Raw genomic sequence first — 18,686 nt, 5'->3', positions numbered from 1 at the left:
CGTGTCCACTCTTGTGCTCCCCTTTGGTGCATGCGCTCACCCTAGAGCATGTGACCTTGCACCTAAGCTTGGTCAAAATGCGCTTTTAAACCACCTCTGAGTTTATGGTCAGCATTCAGATCATTGGAAGGTTGCTTGCAACAAAATTCATATGGAAAACAGAGGAAACTGGATAGTGTATTACCGTTTTAAAAGTTTTATTTAAAATGACAATATTCCCTATATTAGGGTACTCACATTTAATAGGTGCTATGAGCACACCACTCTGTAACAAGCCAATCAAATATGAAGACGCTGTATTGGTGTATCCTCTCCCACTCTGAGAATGCTCCACTGTCTCACAAACTGTCCTGTCCCCTCCCCAACATTATGATTGGGTCCTGCCAATCAGGGCAGAATACCAAAATCATAGATCATTGATAAATCTATCTGAAAAATAATAAACCAGTCGCTATATATTATATACATAGCATAGCTAGAAAATGTAAATATCAATTAAATATTAAGAATAGGTATTCATACCATCTGTTTTCTTAAATAGAAAAAGATTGACAGTCCCAACCAGATTGTTGATTGATAAAAACGATGATGACTACCAAAGACACAACGATCGTGTGGATGGTGTTAATCCTTGGCACCACGTTACGGACAGAATCTATCATCAAACCGGGTCCTTCATCAGGAAAATGATGCAAGATGTTCCAGGATTCTTCTTAATGGAAAATAGGATTTTTATAACAGCTTACCTGTAAAATCCTTTTCTTTGAACTACCTCACAGGACACAGAGCCATAGTAAATACTATGCTGGTTATAGGCCACCTTCAGGTGATGGACACTGGCACACCCTAAGACAGGAAGTCCACTCCCTATATAACCCCTCCCACTACTGGGAGTACCTCAGTTTTTGTAGCAAAACAATACAGAAACTCATGCTGAGCAGACAAGTGGCCACGGTAAGAAACTGTTATTCTTACTTATTTTGCTCTCCGTGGCGAGTAATTAGTCGGTGTCTGGGGGGGTCCATTGGTTGAAGGAGTGTTATGCTGTTGATGAGATGGTGAGATTAAGGTAAAATTAAGTGTAAATTAGAGTAATGTTGATGTTACACAGTTTGACCCAAATAACTCCTTTACTTTACCTGTTGCAGAAATAATAGAGCCCATAATAATTATCAATGTTGATGTTTTGTTTCTATGCTTGGGGTGTCAATTGATTTATGAGACTTGTGAGAAGGTCTGACCAGAGGACTGTAGTAGTGAGCCTGTGTGGCGAGTAATGCCTATGTGGCAAGTGTACAGGCCTGTGTGGCCAAGTGTAATAAAGTGCCATTTGACGGCTACTGTGTGTAGCCCAGGAGAAATTTTGGGTGACGACCCACAAATTTTGTAAGTAGAGACTCGAGAGTGAGGACTCTAGATTGGGAGTACAGCACTCCCATTGACCTTTTAAGCCGGGAAAGGTAGATGTGGCACAAGTAAGTCCTATGACTGACATGACAGACAGAAAGATATGGACAGTGGTTAAGAAATGACACCAAGACAAAACAGAGCTGATCTAATACCAGAAGGAGTTATGATCAATTTGGGTTTCTGTGTATGTAAAATTTTATGGCAGATTGACAGAATTGGACAAGGTGATTAAATGTGTACAATATTGAATTTTTGAAAGTATGAAATGTGATGAAACTTTAACTAGTTATGAACCTGTCAAAGTTTTTATAATACATATCGCAGATGAGTCTAGCAAAAGAAAAAAAGGAACTAGACCAGACAATGCAAGCGTTCTCTAAATTAAGAAATGCTGCGTATGGATGATTCAAAAACACGGAGATGAGAAGCCTGCTAGTTTTTTGTAGATTCCTCATCCCCCCTTTGTGTTTCAGAGAAAGGAGTGAAGTGCACCTCCCCTTCACATTCCTGTGTAAAGCAGCCGGAAAGTTCTGAATATCTAAGAAATTAGTAATTATGGTGTTGTTGTAGGAATATAATCCTAATTGAAATTGTTAGTGTTTACTTTATAACTTTAGGATTATTTTAAACAAAGAAAGAAAATAGCTGATTATGGCTGAGACCCTTTTAGATTCCTAAAATGGTTTCATGTACTGATAAGACCTGGTTGATTTATTATTTTAGCATGCCAGAATATTAAAGGAATTATGCAAGTTGAGAAACAGGCGGTTTGCAGATATTTTCTTAAAAAGATTGTGCCCGTCTGAAGCCAGAGATTTTTTTTAAATCTAAGTACAGTAGAAAATTGTAAATGAGAGAATTGAACAGAACAAAAGCGAAAAATCAGAAGGTTATTGATGGTTTAAAGAAGTAGATAGGAAATATGAAAGTGAATTGCACTAGAAGAAAGTGGAAAGAATGTTGTAGAATTATTATCAAATGGCTTGATGGATGTGAGACAAGAAAAGGCTCAGGATGTTTTTGATTATTTTAAACATGTCCAAACCATGGCAGAGACGTTACCGCCATAAGAAAACAAGGATTTAAATGGGCTTTGCTAAGAGAAGTGTGCAGTAGCATTAAAGCCCAGAGAGAGGAGAGAAAAGAGAATACAATAGACTTGATACTTTTATAAAGTGTAAAAATAAACTCCGCGCCAAAAATAGTATAAAACACAGATAAGAAAAATATTGTCGAAGCTGCTCCCCTGATTGTACAAAGTGATCAATAAGAATTGGTAATAAATAGAGGGCGCTAGTGAATAAACTAATGAAAATAGCAATAATGAAAAAAACTGCTAATAAGACAATTAACTAAGTGAAATTATATAAAATATAAACTACAAAAATAGAAATACTAATTTACAAAGATGATAATGTGTATAACATTGGTGGTGAGTCACAACGTTGAACAACAGTGGTAATAGTAAAGTTCCAATTGCACAACAAAACACAATTCTATTGCAAACAGAGTGATCTTCTAGATGTATACAATATCTTCTGTGTAGAGAGTGGGAATTTCTTCACCAAGAAGTGAAAACGACACCTCACAGTGCTAAGTAGAAAATCTGCTTACCAGATACAGTTGACCTCTTTAATTAAAAAGAAAGTCATGAGCGCTTGTGCAGGATTGTGCCTGCTCACATATGGAGACCGGATATCAATGGGCAAAAAGCTTCCTCCCCAGATGGTTTAACCATGGGACATAGAAAAAACAATGGATGCTTCCATAGCGTGATACAGTTTATTAAAATAATTCAAAGCGCATAGTATAGCCGAATGGCCGCTTGCATGTGTTGGTGCCTACCCGGCACTGGGGCTGCTTGCTCATCTGTAGTGGATCTGTACATAGATGCCGTGCACCACCTCCGTGGTTGGCGTGCGTTCCACCCGACGATAACAACAACCAAAAGAACTGAAAGTAGGATGGGATCACGTGACCAGGTACCGCTCCGACGTACGTTTCATATTAACATCTTCAGGGAAGCTAGAAATACAAATTTCTATTCTGTCTGAAAAGAAATTAGTATTTCTATTTTTGTAGTTTATATTTTATATTATGTCACTTAGTTAATTGTCTTATTAGAAGTTTTTTCATTATTGCTATTTTCATTAGTTTATTCACTAGCGCCCCCTATTTATTACCAATTCTTATTTATGCTTTTATAGCCCAAAATTATGGAGTTGTTTCTCAAAAAAAAAAAAAAAAAAAAGAGAAACCAGGAAATGCTATAATAGTGGCAGGACTAGCCATCTTGCCAGAAAATGCAGATTGCCTGACAGATGTAAGCAGAAGAAAGAGGGAAATGATGATGATGAATATGTTTGTAAAGCAGCATGAATTTTTTGAGCACACAGAAGTTAATTTGTGCATTTGTGAGACGGATGGTAAAGACGCTTTTGTAACATTTTGCTTTCACAACTAACAGATCAGGAAATGCTTAGTCGATTCTGGCTCTGCCGGGACTATAATTCAAAAGTCCGTCTAACAAAAGACATCCCCCTCTCAAGGAAACGACCCCCATACAAATTGGAATTGAAAGCCACAAAATGTTTCATAAGCTGCTTGTCTCTGTCACTGTACCATGCAACCTATTGGGAAGAGACCTACTGTATTACTTACAAGCCTGTGTACAATATACAACCAACGGAGTAGAAGTACATGTTGGAGAATTAGATGAAGAAATAATATGTGGATTTACAGCAATTGAATTAGAGCAAGAGATTGAAGGTAATATTCCACCTGAAATTGTTGCTCAAATACCTGATATTCTCTGGGCCAAGGGAAAAATATGATGTAGTTGATCTGGTGACAGTGGATACTGTGGTATGCGTGGGATTTGAGCTCCTGCTTTAATACCGGAGGGACTTGTAGAAACAGCAGGAGCTCAAATCCCACACATACCACAGTATCCACTGTCACCAGATCAACTCGCTGGTGTACGAGTACAAATAAAAGAATGACTTGAAGCAGGTGTCATAAAGAAAACAGAAAGTAGAGCACAGACGCCATTGTTTCCTGTAAAGAAAAAGGTCAAAAAGGGAGAAAAGCCAGTATATCGAATTGTACATGATTTAAGGGCCATCAATCATATCATCGAGGAAGGCACTCCTGCTGTCCCAAATCCCAGTACTTTGCTCAATGACATACCTACAGGAACATGGGTTTACACCGTAATAGAACTGGCAAATGCTTTCTTTAGTGTCGCCTTGGATGAAGAGAGCCACGAACTCTTTGCTTTCCGGTTTGAAGGAGCAAATGTTTATGCTCATCTGATGCTAGAAACCAGCAACATGAAGAAAAAGATGGTGACGAAGGCAAAGATGGGACTGGTGCCAGTACTTTAGCATTAAGTTCAACTGAGAGGTGTCCAATTTGTCTGAACAGTCTTTCCCTGGAGGCTGGCTTTCCAGAAGTATGTTGTCACGTTTTCTATATATCCTGCCCTGTTGACTGCAAACCCTTTCAAACCGTGTATGAAATAGATCCGGTTGGTGGATGCACCAAGATCCATGTTGTGGCAAGAACACAAAAAGAAAACTGCAGCTGCAACCTGTGCCAGTGGTGCTGTACAAAAGGGAAGATAGGATGTTTTGAAGAAATATGCAAATTAAATCTTGAAAAAGGAAAAAACATTTGTCATCAGCAAGGCTGAGCAAGTATGAAGCAATCCTGCTTGAATTAGGAAAAATAGAAGTGAAAGATGTACTACAATCAATCCTGCCAGCTTTTTCCTAGAGAGAGAAGAAGACCTTGAAGAGGAGGGTGACCACATCTGCTTAAGTCTTATGGAAGAAGAAATGTAGCAAATCTCCCCAGTAAAGGACACTCCTCTTGAAAGTTCTGATCTGATCCTGTTTGCAGAGGGTTCACGCCTGTACAAAGATGGAGTGCCCAAGAATGGTATATGTGGTGACAACATTGGAGGAAGTGATTGAGACCCAACTACTCCCTTCATCACTTTCAGCGCAGGTTTCCAAAATGGTAGCACTCACCAGAGTCTGTGAGGCCGCAAAGGATCAACCAGTCAACATCTACACTGATAGCAAGTATGCTCTCAAAGTAGTCCATGATTATGGACCCATAAGGAAGAACAGAAGATTCACAACTGCTGCAAGAGAACCAATTTGTTCAAGAACTTTTTGAAGCAGTCACCCTCCCAATGGAAGTAGCCATCCTGAAGGTCAAGGCATATACTGCCAGGAAGACTGCTGAAACACCAATGGAAGCAATCATGACCCTAATCATTGATTTTGCAAAGTAATAAGAAGCCCGTAACAGATTGAAGAAAAAGAAGAGAACAAATACTCAAAGTAAAAGAACTGATTAAGAAAGAATCTGCACCTGTTGATTGGAATGGAATGAAATCATAGAAAGGGACAGAGCAAAAAAGAACCAAGAAGGACTTTTGTGTAAGGAAAATTGAATATGTGTCCCACCTCAAACAGAGAATATGCAACTAGCCCATGGCCTGAGTCATGTAGACCCTAAGGCAGTGGAGAGAAACATAAGCAAGACTGGATAGTTTATTCGATACTCCAGAAATTCATGTCAAGACTTTGTTGAAGGATGCATAATCTGTGCTAAAAATAACCCAGGAAAACAGACCAGAGTAACACAAAGACATTTGGCCAAGCCACTTTTCCTTTTCCAAAAACTTCATATTGATTACATCTAATTGCCCATATCAGGCTGTTTTGGATCAGAACAAAAGTCCGATATTATTATATCTACCCCTGATCAAGTTGAATATAAAGCATGCACACTCTTAAGTGATTATGCTGACACTCAGTTCAGAATAAAAACTGCGTTTTAATATTTCCTCTTTGCAAGACTTATATACCATTTAGTTAAGATTAAGACACGTCAGATAAGGCCAGGGCATGCAAACCACAAAACAGCCACAAATATATAAATATATTATGACAAAGTATGTGACAACGTTTTGGCTTTTAGCTGGGACGTCCATATGAGGAAGTAGCCATGTTCTTGCAATGTCCTTGCTTCTTTTAAAACATTGGTGTTATCTTGTTATTTTTTTGAGTGTATTCTTAGAAGAGGTGCGAACTTCTGTTAACTCTTGCAGTTCTCTTGCAGTTCCACAGTAAGAGAGGGGTAAGCTTAGATATCTACTGAATATGTTTTAAGGCTGATAAGCATAGAAGCTGATATATATATGTCAGTTATATAAAATATGTACATATATATATATATATATATATATATATATATATATATATATATATATATATATTGGAATAGACATTTCATAATACTCTTAATCACATCCATTACAAGGCCAATATCAATATGTTTTGTTGTGTGGAGACATGTTTTCAAGCTGAATAGAAGCCTGCCTGGTGGCTAAAGCAGATGCCAAGACAACAGCAAAGAAGCTCCTTTCCAAAGTAATATGCCGCTTTGGAGTCCCTGAAACCATAGAGAGTGACAGAGAAACACATTTCACTGGACAGATCATGCAAATTATATGCAAGGACTTGGCAATAGAGCAGGCTTTCCATGCCCCTATCATCCTCAGAGTTCAGGGAAGGTAGAAAAATATAGTGGAATCATTAACCACTTGCTTACTGGGCACTTAAACCCCCTCCTATCCAGACCAATTTTCAGCTTTCAGTGCTCTCACACTTTGAATGACAATTACTCAGTCATGCAACACTGTACCCAAATGATTTTTTGTCCCTTTTTTCATACAAATAGAGCTTTCTTTTGGTGGTATTTGATCACCTCTGGGTTTTTTATTTTTTGCGCTATAAATGAAAAAAGACTGAAAATTTTGAAAAAACAAAACAAATTTTTCTTAATTTCTGTGATTAAATTTTGCAAATTAGTAATTTTTCTTCATAAATTTTGGCCACAATTTGTAATCCTACATATCTTTGGTAAAAATAACCAAAAAGTAGTGGAAATTATTTGGTCTGTGTGAAAGTTTTAGAGTCTACAAGCTATGGTGCAAATCATAAAAAAATTATCACATTTGATGTACTGGTGGCCTATCTCATTTCTAGAGACCCTAACAAGCCAGGAAAGTACAAATGCCCCCCAAATAACCCCTCTTTGGAAAGTAGACATTTCAAGGTATTTAGTTAGAGGCATGGTGAGTTTTTTGAAGTGGTAATTTTTTCCCACAATTCTTTGCAAAATTGATTTTTTTTCCCCCACAAAATTGTCATTGTAATAGCTTATTTCTCTCACATGGCATGTGTATACCACAAATGACACCCCAAAATACATTCTGCTACTCCTGAGTATAGCGATACCACATGTGTGGGACTTTTTCACTGCCTGGCCACATACAGAGGCCCAACATGCAGGGAGCACCACCAGGTGTTCTAGGAGAATAAATGACACATCACATTTCTCAACCACCTATTACACTTTTGAAGGCCCTGGAGCACCAGGTCAATGGAAACACCCACAAAATGACCCCATTTTGGAAAGCTAACACCCCAACGTATAATCTGTGAGGCATAATGAGTCTTTTGAACTGTTCATTTTTTTCCAGAAGTTTTTGGAAAATATGGGAAAATAATGAAAACGCATTTTTTTTTTTACACAAAGTTGTCTGTTTATAAGATATTTCCAACACATAGCATTTAGATAGCAAAAATGACACCCCAAAATACATTCTGCTACTCCTCCTGAGTATTACGATACCACATGTGTGTGACTTTTTCACTACCTGGCCACATACAGAGGCCCAACATGCAGGGAACACCATCAGGTGTTCTAGGAGCATAAATTACACATCACATTTCTCAACCACCTATTACACTTTTGAAGGCCCTGGAGCACCAGGATAATGGAAACACCCACAAAACGACCCCATTTTGGAAAGCTAACACCCCAACGTATAATCTATGAGGCATATTGAGTCTTTTGAACTGTTCATTTTTGTCCAGAAGTTTTTGGAAAATGTGGAAAAAAAATGAAAACGCATTTTTTTTACACAAAGTTGTCAGTTTATAAGATATATCCAACACATAGCATTTAGATAGCAAAAATGACACCCCAAAATACATTCTGCTACTCCTCCTGAGTATGATGATACTTCTACACAGCCTGGCCACATACAGAGATCCAACATGCAAGGAACACCGTCAGGTGTTCCAGGGACACATAGTATGCACATACCAAGAATTACACCTCAAAATACATTATGCTGAGCAAAGCGTAAACAAAAGATTACCTGTGGTTGTAGTAGTAGTATACAGGAGGATAGCACTGGTCCAGGCAGCAGGCAGGGAATTGATCAGCAATGGCGAACACAATTGTCTAGGCAGCAGGCAGGGTTACTGTCCATATAAAGTCCAGGGTCAGTGCAGGCAGAGATATTGTCAGCAGTGCCAAAAATATTGGTCCTGGTAGTAGGCAAGTCCATGTGGTGTGGTCAGTGCGACAGGCAGAGGTATGACGGCAGTAAGTCCGACAGGCAGAAGTAGGGCCTCCTTCAGGACAGAATGGGGACAGGGGTAGAGGCTTCTCCCGCCCAAATCTCTTTGAAGCCTCCGAGTCTCCAGACCCTAATCTAAGATTGAGAAAACAAAAAAAAGTGTTTTCTTCATCCAGAAAAACAATTCTGGAGCCCCTCACATATGTGAGACCCCTGTGTTGAATCCCACTAGTCCAGTAGCAGGGTACAAGATTAGTCCATGAGGTAGGCAAAAAACATGGTCAAACAGTCCAAGGTCAGTTCCAGATCAGGCAAAGGTATGTACAGAATCGTTAGGCAGAAGCATGGTCGATTAACAGTCCAGGGTCAGTTCCAGATCAGGCAGAGGTATGTACAGAATCGTTAGGCAGAAGCATGGTCGAATAACAGTCCAGGGTCAGTTCCAGATCAGGCAGAGGTATGTACAGAATTGGCAGACAGAAGCGTGGTCGAATAACAAGCCAGGGTCAGTTACAGAGCAGGCAGTGGCATAAGGGGTGTGAGGGTAAATTGCAGGAACTGAGGCTTACGTTTATCATACTTCACTAATAATGTACTGAAGTATGGTAACGGCGAAAACATTCACCTATGCAGAGGCCTGGTTCGGAAGGACATTGTGCACAATAAAAAGATGTGTCTCTTCTGAATCCTGCTCTCGTACACACCTTACATTTTTTTGCCAGGGGAATACTTCAGAAAAATAATTTAGATGCAGCCGAATTTTGAAAAGCCTGTCATAATTTGGGTCATTTCAGGGAGGGTACTGTTTATTGTCATTGAATCATTGAAATGAAGGAACCTCATTATCATGAGGTATCTGTTTCTGGGCATTGCCTTGGAGAATATTGGCATGTGGTGGATTGGGTGGGTTGACCAATAGGACATCAAAGTGTTTTTTTTGGTGTGTCCCATATTAAATGTGAGGCCTAAAAAAACCTTTAGCTCCTCCACCGTTAGGTCTCTCCACTCGTAGGGACGGGAATAGTAGGACGTTGGATTATTTAAAATAAATTGCTGTGCATAAAGGTTGCACTGGGCCACAATATTTGATAGCATGTCCTCTGTAAAAATTAATTAAAAAAAAATTATTGGGGAAAAATTCTCTGTGTCCACCTGGACTCCTGGCTGGGCAGTGAAAAGGGGAATGTTGGCTTCTCCTGAATTAGGAGGAAGCCACAAGGGGTTCTGCAGGGTATAGGGAAGGCTGGCATGGGTCCTTGGCCTTTCTTGCCGAGGTACTGTGGTGCTGGTGGATGGTACTGCTGTGCTGGTGGATGGCACTGCTGTGCTGGTGGATGGCACTCCCTCCTCACCAGAACGCCTTCGTTTGGCAGGCCGAATATCTTCCTCCTCTGAGTCACTCAGTGTTCCACTACTGAGGACTGGCTCATAATTTATGTCTGACTCAGAATCGGAGTCTGAAAGGGAATCTGAAAAAGAGAGCTCCACGTTGCTCTCGTCGGCCTGGGAAAGTATTTGGAACGCCTTCTCGGCGGAAAAGCATCTTTTGGACATGGTTGCTGGTGGTGATGCGACTACACAGGTGTGTGCTAAGCCTGCACTGATGGGCACTGATGAGGCGGCACTGATGAGCACAGATGGGCACTGAGGTGGCACAGAGGGGCACTGATGAGGTGGAACAGATGTGCACTGATGAGGTGGAACAGATGTGCACTAATGAGGTGGAACAGATGTGCACTGATGAGGCGGCACAGGTGGGTGCTGATGAGGCGGCACAGGTGGGCACTGATGAGACGGCACAGGTGGGCACTGATGAGGCAGCAAAGGTGGGCACTGATGAGGTGGAACAGGTGGGCACTGATGTGGTGGAACAGATGTGCACTGATAAGGTGGAACAGATGTGCACTGATGAGGCAGCACAGATGGGCACTGATTGGCACAGGTGGGCACTGATTAGCACAGGTGGGCACTGATGAGGTGGCACAGGTGGGCACTGATGAGGTGGAACAGATGTGCACTGATGAGGTGGAACAAATGTGCACTGATGAGGTGGTACAGATGTGCACTGATGAGGCGGCACAGATGGGCACTGATTGGCACAGGTGGGCACTGATTAGCACAGGTGGGCACTGATGAGGTGGCACAGGTGGGCACTGATGAGGTGGAACAGATGTGCACGGATGAGGTGGAACAGATGTGCAATGATGAGGCGGAACAGATGGGCACTGATTGGCACAAGTGGGCACTGATGAGGTGGCACAGGTGCTCACTGATGAGGTGGCACAGGTGGGCACTGATGAGGTGGCACAGGTGGGCACTGAGGCGGAACAGATGTGCACTGAGATGGCACAGATGTGCACTGATGAGGTGGCACAGATGAGGTGGCACAGCTGGGCACAGATGAGGCAGCACAGATGGGGTGGCACAGATGGAGCAGCAAAGATGGGCACTGATGGGGTGGCACAAATGGGCACTGATGAGGCGGCACAGATGTGCACTGATTGATTGCAGAGATCTGCACTGAGGCAACACAGATGGGCACTGATTGGCACAGGTGGGCACTGATGAGGTGGCACAGGTGGGCACTGATGAGGTGGCACAGGTGGGCACTGATGAGGTGGAACAGGTGGGCACTGATTGTGAAGATGTGCAAATGGACACTGATCACCGATGACAGACAGGTAGGCACCGATTGCCACAGGTGGGCACCAATTGGCACAGGTGGGCACCAATTTGCACAATTGGGCACTGTACTGATGGGGCACTGTACTGATGGGGCACTGTACTGATTGGCACTGTACTGATGGGGCACTGTAGGCACTGTAAAAACATTTTTGTAACACTCACAGATCACTGTCAGATTCTCTCTCTCCTCACACGCTGTCTCTGTGTGAGGAGAGAGAGCCGGCAATGAGAGATGATCACATATTTTTACATTTGAGATCATTGCTCATTGGCCATCGCAATCGCGCTGTAAATGGCCGCTGTGCTTGGCCATTTACAGCGATCTGTGATTGGCTGTGTCCAAGGGACACGGACAACACAGAATTTCCCCGATGCATGCTCGTGAGCACGCACGGGGAGCGAGGAAAGGGGAGGCCATCATATGACGGCCTCCCGGGAATTGACATCCGCGCTGTAGCCGTCATTCGGCTATGGCCGGATGTCAAAAGGTTAAAGAAAGGCTAGCTAAATTAATGCAGGAATGGGTGGAAGGGTCAGTAAAGAAACAGTGGCCAGGACTGTTGCCTCTGGTTCTTTACAACATCAGAATTAGCCCTACTTATAGGTCAGAGAACTTGAGCCCTGAGTGTAGCACCCTCTACCTAAGGTAGGTGCTAGAGTAGTATTTTTCTAGCTTAAGGCTCAAGTGTAGGTAAATTTAGCCAGGCCTGTACTTTGGGCTGGGCCTGGTTGTTGTGATTTGGGACTGGGAGTGATCAGTGTAGTGGGGGGTGTGGCCACCTACACTCTGACTCAGAGATGCCTCCCCTGCTTTCAGAAGGAGATTTCTGGAAGAGAGGTTGGACTTGAGATCTGAGTGGCAGGCAGCTCATGTGAGGAGCCCTGACCAATCATTAACTTGCATTGGCAGGGGGCAGGCCCCTCATATAAGCTGGGCTCACATGCTTCCAGGGAGGTATCAAGAGGAACAGAAAGACAACATGGAGTAGCAGGTGCTGTTCCCCATGTGCGCCATGCGTGGAGGAGAGATGGAGAAACCATCTGGGAAGGAACTAAGGATAATGATCTTCACCTCTCAAGCTGCTGTGACTGGGGAACACAGGACTTGGATGTAAAGAGAATCCAGCTGAAGAAGTAGCAGTCAAGAGGAGGAGAGTAGAGCAGCATTCTGTGACCAGGGACACAGAACTGTTCTGGAGGAGAAGGTCAGTGTAACATCAGAAGAGAAGCTGGTCAAAGCAGTGTAGAATGCTGTGGCCGGGGAACACAGTATTAGTAATTCTGGATTGAGTAAAAAGCAATAGTCCATTCATGGTCATATGTCAGGTCATCGTGTGGGGATACCGAGACATCTCCGGCCTGGTTAGCATAATGACTGTGCCTTCCAAAGACTGAATGGGTGCTGAACTCTCTGGAACATTGGGAAGAAGCGGGTACAGTTTCTGGCCTTTTGGTTCACAAGGATAATCGCATCAAAGTCTAACACTGAAGAGTAAGGATGAGCTTCAAATTCTAGTCGAACTCATGTTCGACTCGAACATCGGCTGTTCGCCAGTTCGCCAAACAGCGAACAATTTGGGGTTTTCGCGGCAAATTCGAAAGCCGCGGAACACCCTTTAAAAGTCTATGGGAGAAATCAAAAGTGCTAATTTTAAAGGCTTATATGCATGGTATTGTCATAAAAAAGTGTTTGGGGACCTGGGTCCTGCCCCAGGGGACATGTATCAATGCAAAAAAAGTTTTAAAAACGGCCGTTTTTTTGGGAGCAGTGATTTTAATAATGCTTAAAGTGAAACAATAAAAGTGTAATATTCCTTTAAATTTCGTACCTGGGGGGTGTCTATAGTATGCCTGTAAAGGGGCGCATGTTTCCCGTGTTTAGAACAGTCTGACAGTAAAATGACATTTCAAAGGAAAAAAGTAATTTAAAACTACTCGTGGCTATAATGAATCGCCGGTCCGACAATACACATAAAAGTTCATTGATAAAAACGGCATGGGAATTCCCCACAGGGGAACCCCAAACCAAAATTTTAAAAAAAATGACGTGGGGGTCCCCCTAAATTCCATACCAGGCCCTTCAAGTCTGGTATGGATATTAAGGGGAGCCCCGGCCAACATTAAAAAAAAAAAATGGCGTGGGGTCCCCCTCAAAATCCATACCAGACCCTTATCCGAGCACACAACCTGGCAGGCCGCAGGAAAAGAGGGGGGACGAGAGAGCGCCCCCCCCTCCTGAACCGTACCAGGCCACATGCCCTCAACATTGGGAGGGTGCTTTGGGGTAGCCCCCCAAAACACCTTGTCCCCATGTTGATGAGGACAAGGGCGTCATCCCCACAACCCTTGCCCGGTGGTTGTGGGGGTCTGCGGGTGGGGGGCTTATGGGAATCTGGAAGCCCCCTTTAACAAGGGGACCCCCAGATCCCGGCCCTCCCCCCTGTGTGAAATGGTAAGGGGGTATAAAAGTACCCCTACCATTTCACAAAAAACTGTCAAAAATGACAAGAGACAGTTTTTGACAATTCCTTTATTTAAATGCTTCTTCTTTCTTCTATCTTCTATCTTCTATCTTCCTTCGGTTTCTTCCTCCATCTTCTTCTCCTTCTGGTTCAGACTGCTGTAATGTATAATGATTATGTTTTGTTATGTAATTGTCTAATACAAGTAACTAACTGCGATGCACAAGTTTGTTATCATTCAATTCCAGATCAAGTAACTGGAACACATGATTTACAGCCCGGTGATTGGGTCCTAGTAAAAGAACATGTGAAAGTATCTTTGGGACCAAAGTTTTAAGGACCCTACCAAGTGTTCCTGACAACTGCTACAGCTGTAAAGTGACGTGGATACATGCCAGCCATTGCAAGAAAGTACAGCTAATTTCCAAAGATGAGTAAACTACTGTTATGCCTTTGCTTGATCTTAGCAGTCAAGGCTATAGAGGAAAATCAGCTGTACAAATCACACATGCTAACAGGCATAAGGAGTAATTTGAGTAATGCCGCGTACACACGAGCGGACTTTTCGACCAGACTGGTCAGACGGACCAAATCCGGTGGACAATCCGACCATGTGTGGGCTTCATCGGACCTTCAGCTGACCTTTTCTGTCGAAAGTCTGATGGACTTTAGATTTGGAACATGCTTCAAATCTTTCTGCAGGAACTCCGCCGGACCCAGTTCCTATCGAGAAATCCGCTCGTATGTATGCTAGTCCGACGGACAAAAAAACAATGCAAGCAAGTTCGAAACGGAAGCACTCGGTCTGGTAAAACTAGTGTTCATATTGTAGCTAGCACAATCCTTGCGCTGCAAATTCTGTGAACGTTGAATGCAATTTACAGGTTTTAGAGACCTTGGAACGGAAAGAGAGTTACATCATGGCCACTGCCGATGTGTCCTCATTGTACACCATTATATCCCATTCTGATGGTCTGGATGCAGTGGATTCTTTCCTTACCAGAGATAACCAGCTGGCCTCCTCACAGAGGGATTTCATATTACTCCTACTCAGGTTTGCCATGACACACAATTATTTCTGGTTTGGGGGTTCGTTTTACCTCCAAAACAGAGGGGTAGCTATGGGCGCAAAATTTGCGCCCAGTATGGCTAATTTGTTCATGGCCAAGTGGGAGGAGGATGTCGTCTATGCTGACAGATGGCCAGAATTGGTGTACTGGGGTAGATATATAGACGACATCCTCCTCCTATGGGATGGCGATAAAACATCACTGACTAATTTAATGCAGGTATTAAATCAGAATAACTTGGGCATAGCCCTACAATTTGAAATGAGTAGGGTCGCCATTCATTTTCTGGATTTGAATATACAGATTTTTAATAATAAGTTTAAGACTACAACTTTCTTTAAAGAGACGGATCAAAATGGCTATATAGGACAAGGGAATTGCCATCATCCGTCCTGGCTGAAAGCGGTTCATAAAAGTCAGTTTACCCGGTTAAGGTGTAACTGTATCCCATTTGAAGAAGTCTTTTCGACGAAACATGTCTTGGGCATGGTTACACGGCTTTCCATCTCACTGACATTAGACGCTGCTGTCTGAGGAGGACTACACCGATCGGATGGCTAGGCCTTAGAAGGTTGGGTGAGAGATACAATAAATCACACTTCAAGTCTGTTGTGACCGCGGTGCACTGTTGGCTCACTGATCCTGTTGCTTGCTGTGCTTGCTGTGGATTTTTTTAAAGGCTTTTATGTTTCAGTTGAAAAGTGAGTGTAACCATTGAAGTGTGTTTGGAGTGATTTTAATAAATCTGTCAAAATGGTATCACGCTATGTGGAGCACTTTATTAATTTTTTCACATATGGAGCTGGCTTGATTGGAGTCACGGTTCATCACATGCAACCCAGGTGTGGTTCAATTGCTGTTTTACCGAACACGAGAGTGGGAGGCTATACAATCTGGTGAGTGCGCTCTTCAGAGGGAGTGGTGTCACTATCACGGTGGTGTGGTGGAAGAGTAGAAGATTTTTCACACAAGAAGATTAAAAAACAACTGTTGAGCTTGATCAATCATTTCTTGTAATTTATTATCTATAGTGACACTTTTCACTGGGTGTTAAAAAAAACATTTTCATGATAAAAATATTTTTTTTCATGACACTATTATTATTATTTTTATGTATAAGTAGAGGGTCATAGGCATCATGCTGCTCTGACTCATTATTTTACACAATTTATATTAGTGCCACTGTCTCTATCTACATGTGAGAGGTATAGTTTTGGGATTCTGATCAATTTGCATATTTATTTAAGTGGCAGCTTTTTTCACTGTACACTGTGTATGTACACACATTTTGTATTCATATACACATCTTTTATACAGCTTTGCACTTTTCTTTGGTGCAGTGGAGTAAGAGAGATTCAGGGGCGGTTTATTTGTATATCTCTTGCTACAAACCAGTAACTGTACCTTTTAAGGAAGATTTTTTTGTGCAGGCCTCTGATCTCAAAATTAAATTTTTGGAAAAAGGGTACTCTAATGCTGATTTGGATAAAGTCATAGAAAGCCATAGAAGAGTTTGCCACCATGCTATCCATAGCCCTATCGGCTATAATGTTGAAAGGAAGAGACAGAGTTACTAATGGTAATAACACTCATGAGTTTTCTCTACTTACCACTTACTCACGACAACATTATGAGATAAAGAAAATCTTGAAAAAGCATTGGGCCGTGTTAAAGAATGACAACATTTTGGGTCCCGCAGGAGAAGGAGGAGGAGCGGCTTGCTCATTTATTTGGGTGTTGACAGTTAACTCATCCTTCAGCCCCTTGTGAAGGACATCAGAAAAAAATTTTTCACACAGGAGGTGTTTGCCCTTCTCCATTTCGAGCAACCCACTGGCTATATAGGAGCCATAGGCCTCTTCAGCTTCAGGGGGCTCTTGAGGAAATTAGTTGTTTCCCTCATGAGGCGCAGTGATGCCTCCTCTCACCGTCACCTTTCTGGGCCTTTTTGTATGAAGGCGGAGGGGAGGCACCTGAGATTGTGTGAGGCTCCTACTGGGCCCAGCCACCTCCTGGCTGACACTAACCCCTGCCTCCTCCTGGCTCTCACTGGGCCCAGCCTCCTCCTGCCTGCCACTTTCCAAACCTTCCTCCTGGCTGCGCTCATCCTGTGTATAAAAAAGGGACATAGTTTTAGTCTTTGGTTCATCAATCACACACAATTTTCAGCTCATGACTTTCAAATTCAGTGTTAATACATATAAAAGAGTATCATTCTGACACCAGCATTCTTTCAAGCCGGTGACAAACATTTTTGGCCACTACTGTCAATTGATATGTAGACATAATTTTTTGGATAAAATCCTTAATAGGTAATCAAATAGAACATCTAGTTAACATCATTAATATTAGGACACTAAATATGTCTAAAAATAATATAATTGGCTCCAGATGGTCGCATCCGGTTCTTCCAGGATGGAAGTCCCAGGTTGGTCCTCATCAGCCTTTGCTGGGGTGGAGGGAAGGGTGCAGGGAAGGGTGGAGGGAAGGGTGGAGGGAAGGGTCGAAAGTGATTCCCTGGCTTCAGTCTGGTCATCAAGAAAATGTAAGTGTATAAGTGTAGCGCTTAGATATTTGGATTGGTTAGCAAAAACTATTAGCTATGGAAAGTATATTGCATTGCAAGTATAAGTATATTGTAAGTATAATATCAGTGAGTCAAATAAAGTATACAAACCATAATAACTATTAAAATAAACAGAAAATCACAAAAATGCCACATATAACACATGGCTTGTGAATTGAAAAAATGTAAATGCAAAAAAAAAGTAATATATAAAAAAAAGTCAGTGAAAAATTCTGTAAAGTCCACAGTGTGTAGTGAAGAAGCGGAAGTGTGGGAGGGGACACCTTGCTGTAGTCTGCTCCAGTCAACATCCTGAACAAAACCATTCACTTGTGACGTTAACCACTCCAACAGTAAATTTAAATCCGGTCTCAACCCCGGCGGGACCCATGTCCCAACAAATGTTGGAACAACACCCAGCCACAACTGCCTTTCCTACGGATTCTCGAATGGCACCCATTTTTAGTTCCAATACCTTGGACTTTAGGCGCAATTCCCTACCCACACCTACTCCCGTACGAACAATGAGTCAACCGTTAAAGTAGAGGGTCCCGGTTCCATCTTGGATGGAAACCGGGACAAATTTGACATTATCAACTTGTCCTCACATCCCTTGACAGAGGATGAGACCACTTTGTTAGAGCTAGGTCTCACTTTCTGTCCGGATGAGGAGGCAAACAAATTTGAACTGATCAAGGATCTGCACCTCTTTGCCAGACACCTCATGTACAAAGTCCTATATGACAAAAATCCGAATGACGTTGAGATAACGAACTCAGATAATGCCAATTTAGAAGGTGTTACTTTTGAAAACCTATGAGCCCTTCAGGATTTGATGGATTTGTGGGAGGAGAGCAATCCCGAGGAGGCGGGTTGGATATTCAACCCACCTGGATCAGAGACCTCACAACCTGTAAATCAGGGGGCTGGTCCATCCAACAACCCCCTTTACCCCTATAATCCTTTTTCCATATCTTCTGTTGGAATAACCTTTGAGACACCAAAGACATATAAACCCAAATCCAAGTCCTTCCCTGTCCTAC

At 42.3% G+C, this 18,686-nt stretch overlaps 1 protein-coding gene across 1 annotated transcript in view; it reads left to right on the top strand.

Annotated features, from left to right (window-relative positions):
• Positions 1–18,463, top strand: part of LOC141148051 (uncharacterized) — a 65,317-nt gene extending 46,854 nt beyond the window's left edge. Inside the window, exon 6 of the mRNA XM_073635206.1 lies at positions 18,131–18,463. Coding sequence (XP_073491307.1) covers positions 18,131–18,463 — 333 coding nt within the window. The remainder of the gene's footprint in view (positions 1–18,130) is intronic.
• Positions 18,464–18,686: the final 223 nt, after the last annotated feature.

The sequence above is a fragment of the Aquarana catesbeiana genome, linkage group LG06, assembly GCF_042186555.1.
Source record: "Aquarana catesbeiana isolate 2022-GZ linkage group LG06, ASM4218655v1, whole genome shotgun sequence".
NCBI classification, from domain to species: Eukaryota; Metazoa; Chordata; class Amphibia; order Anura; family Ranidae; genus Aquarana; species Aquarana catesbeiana.
This window is presented reverse-complemented; position numbering and strand designations above follow the sequence as displayed.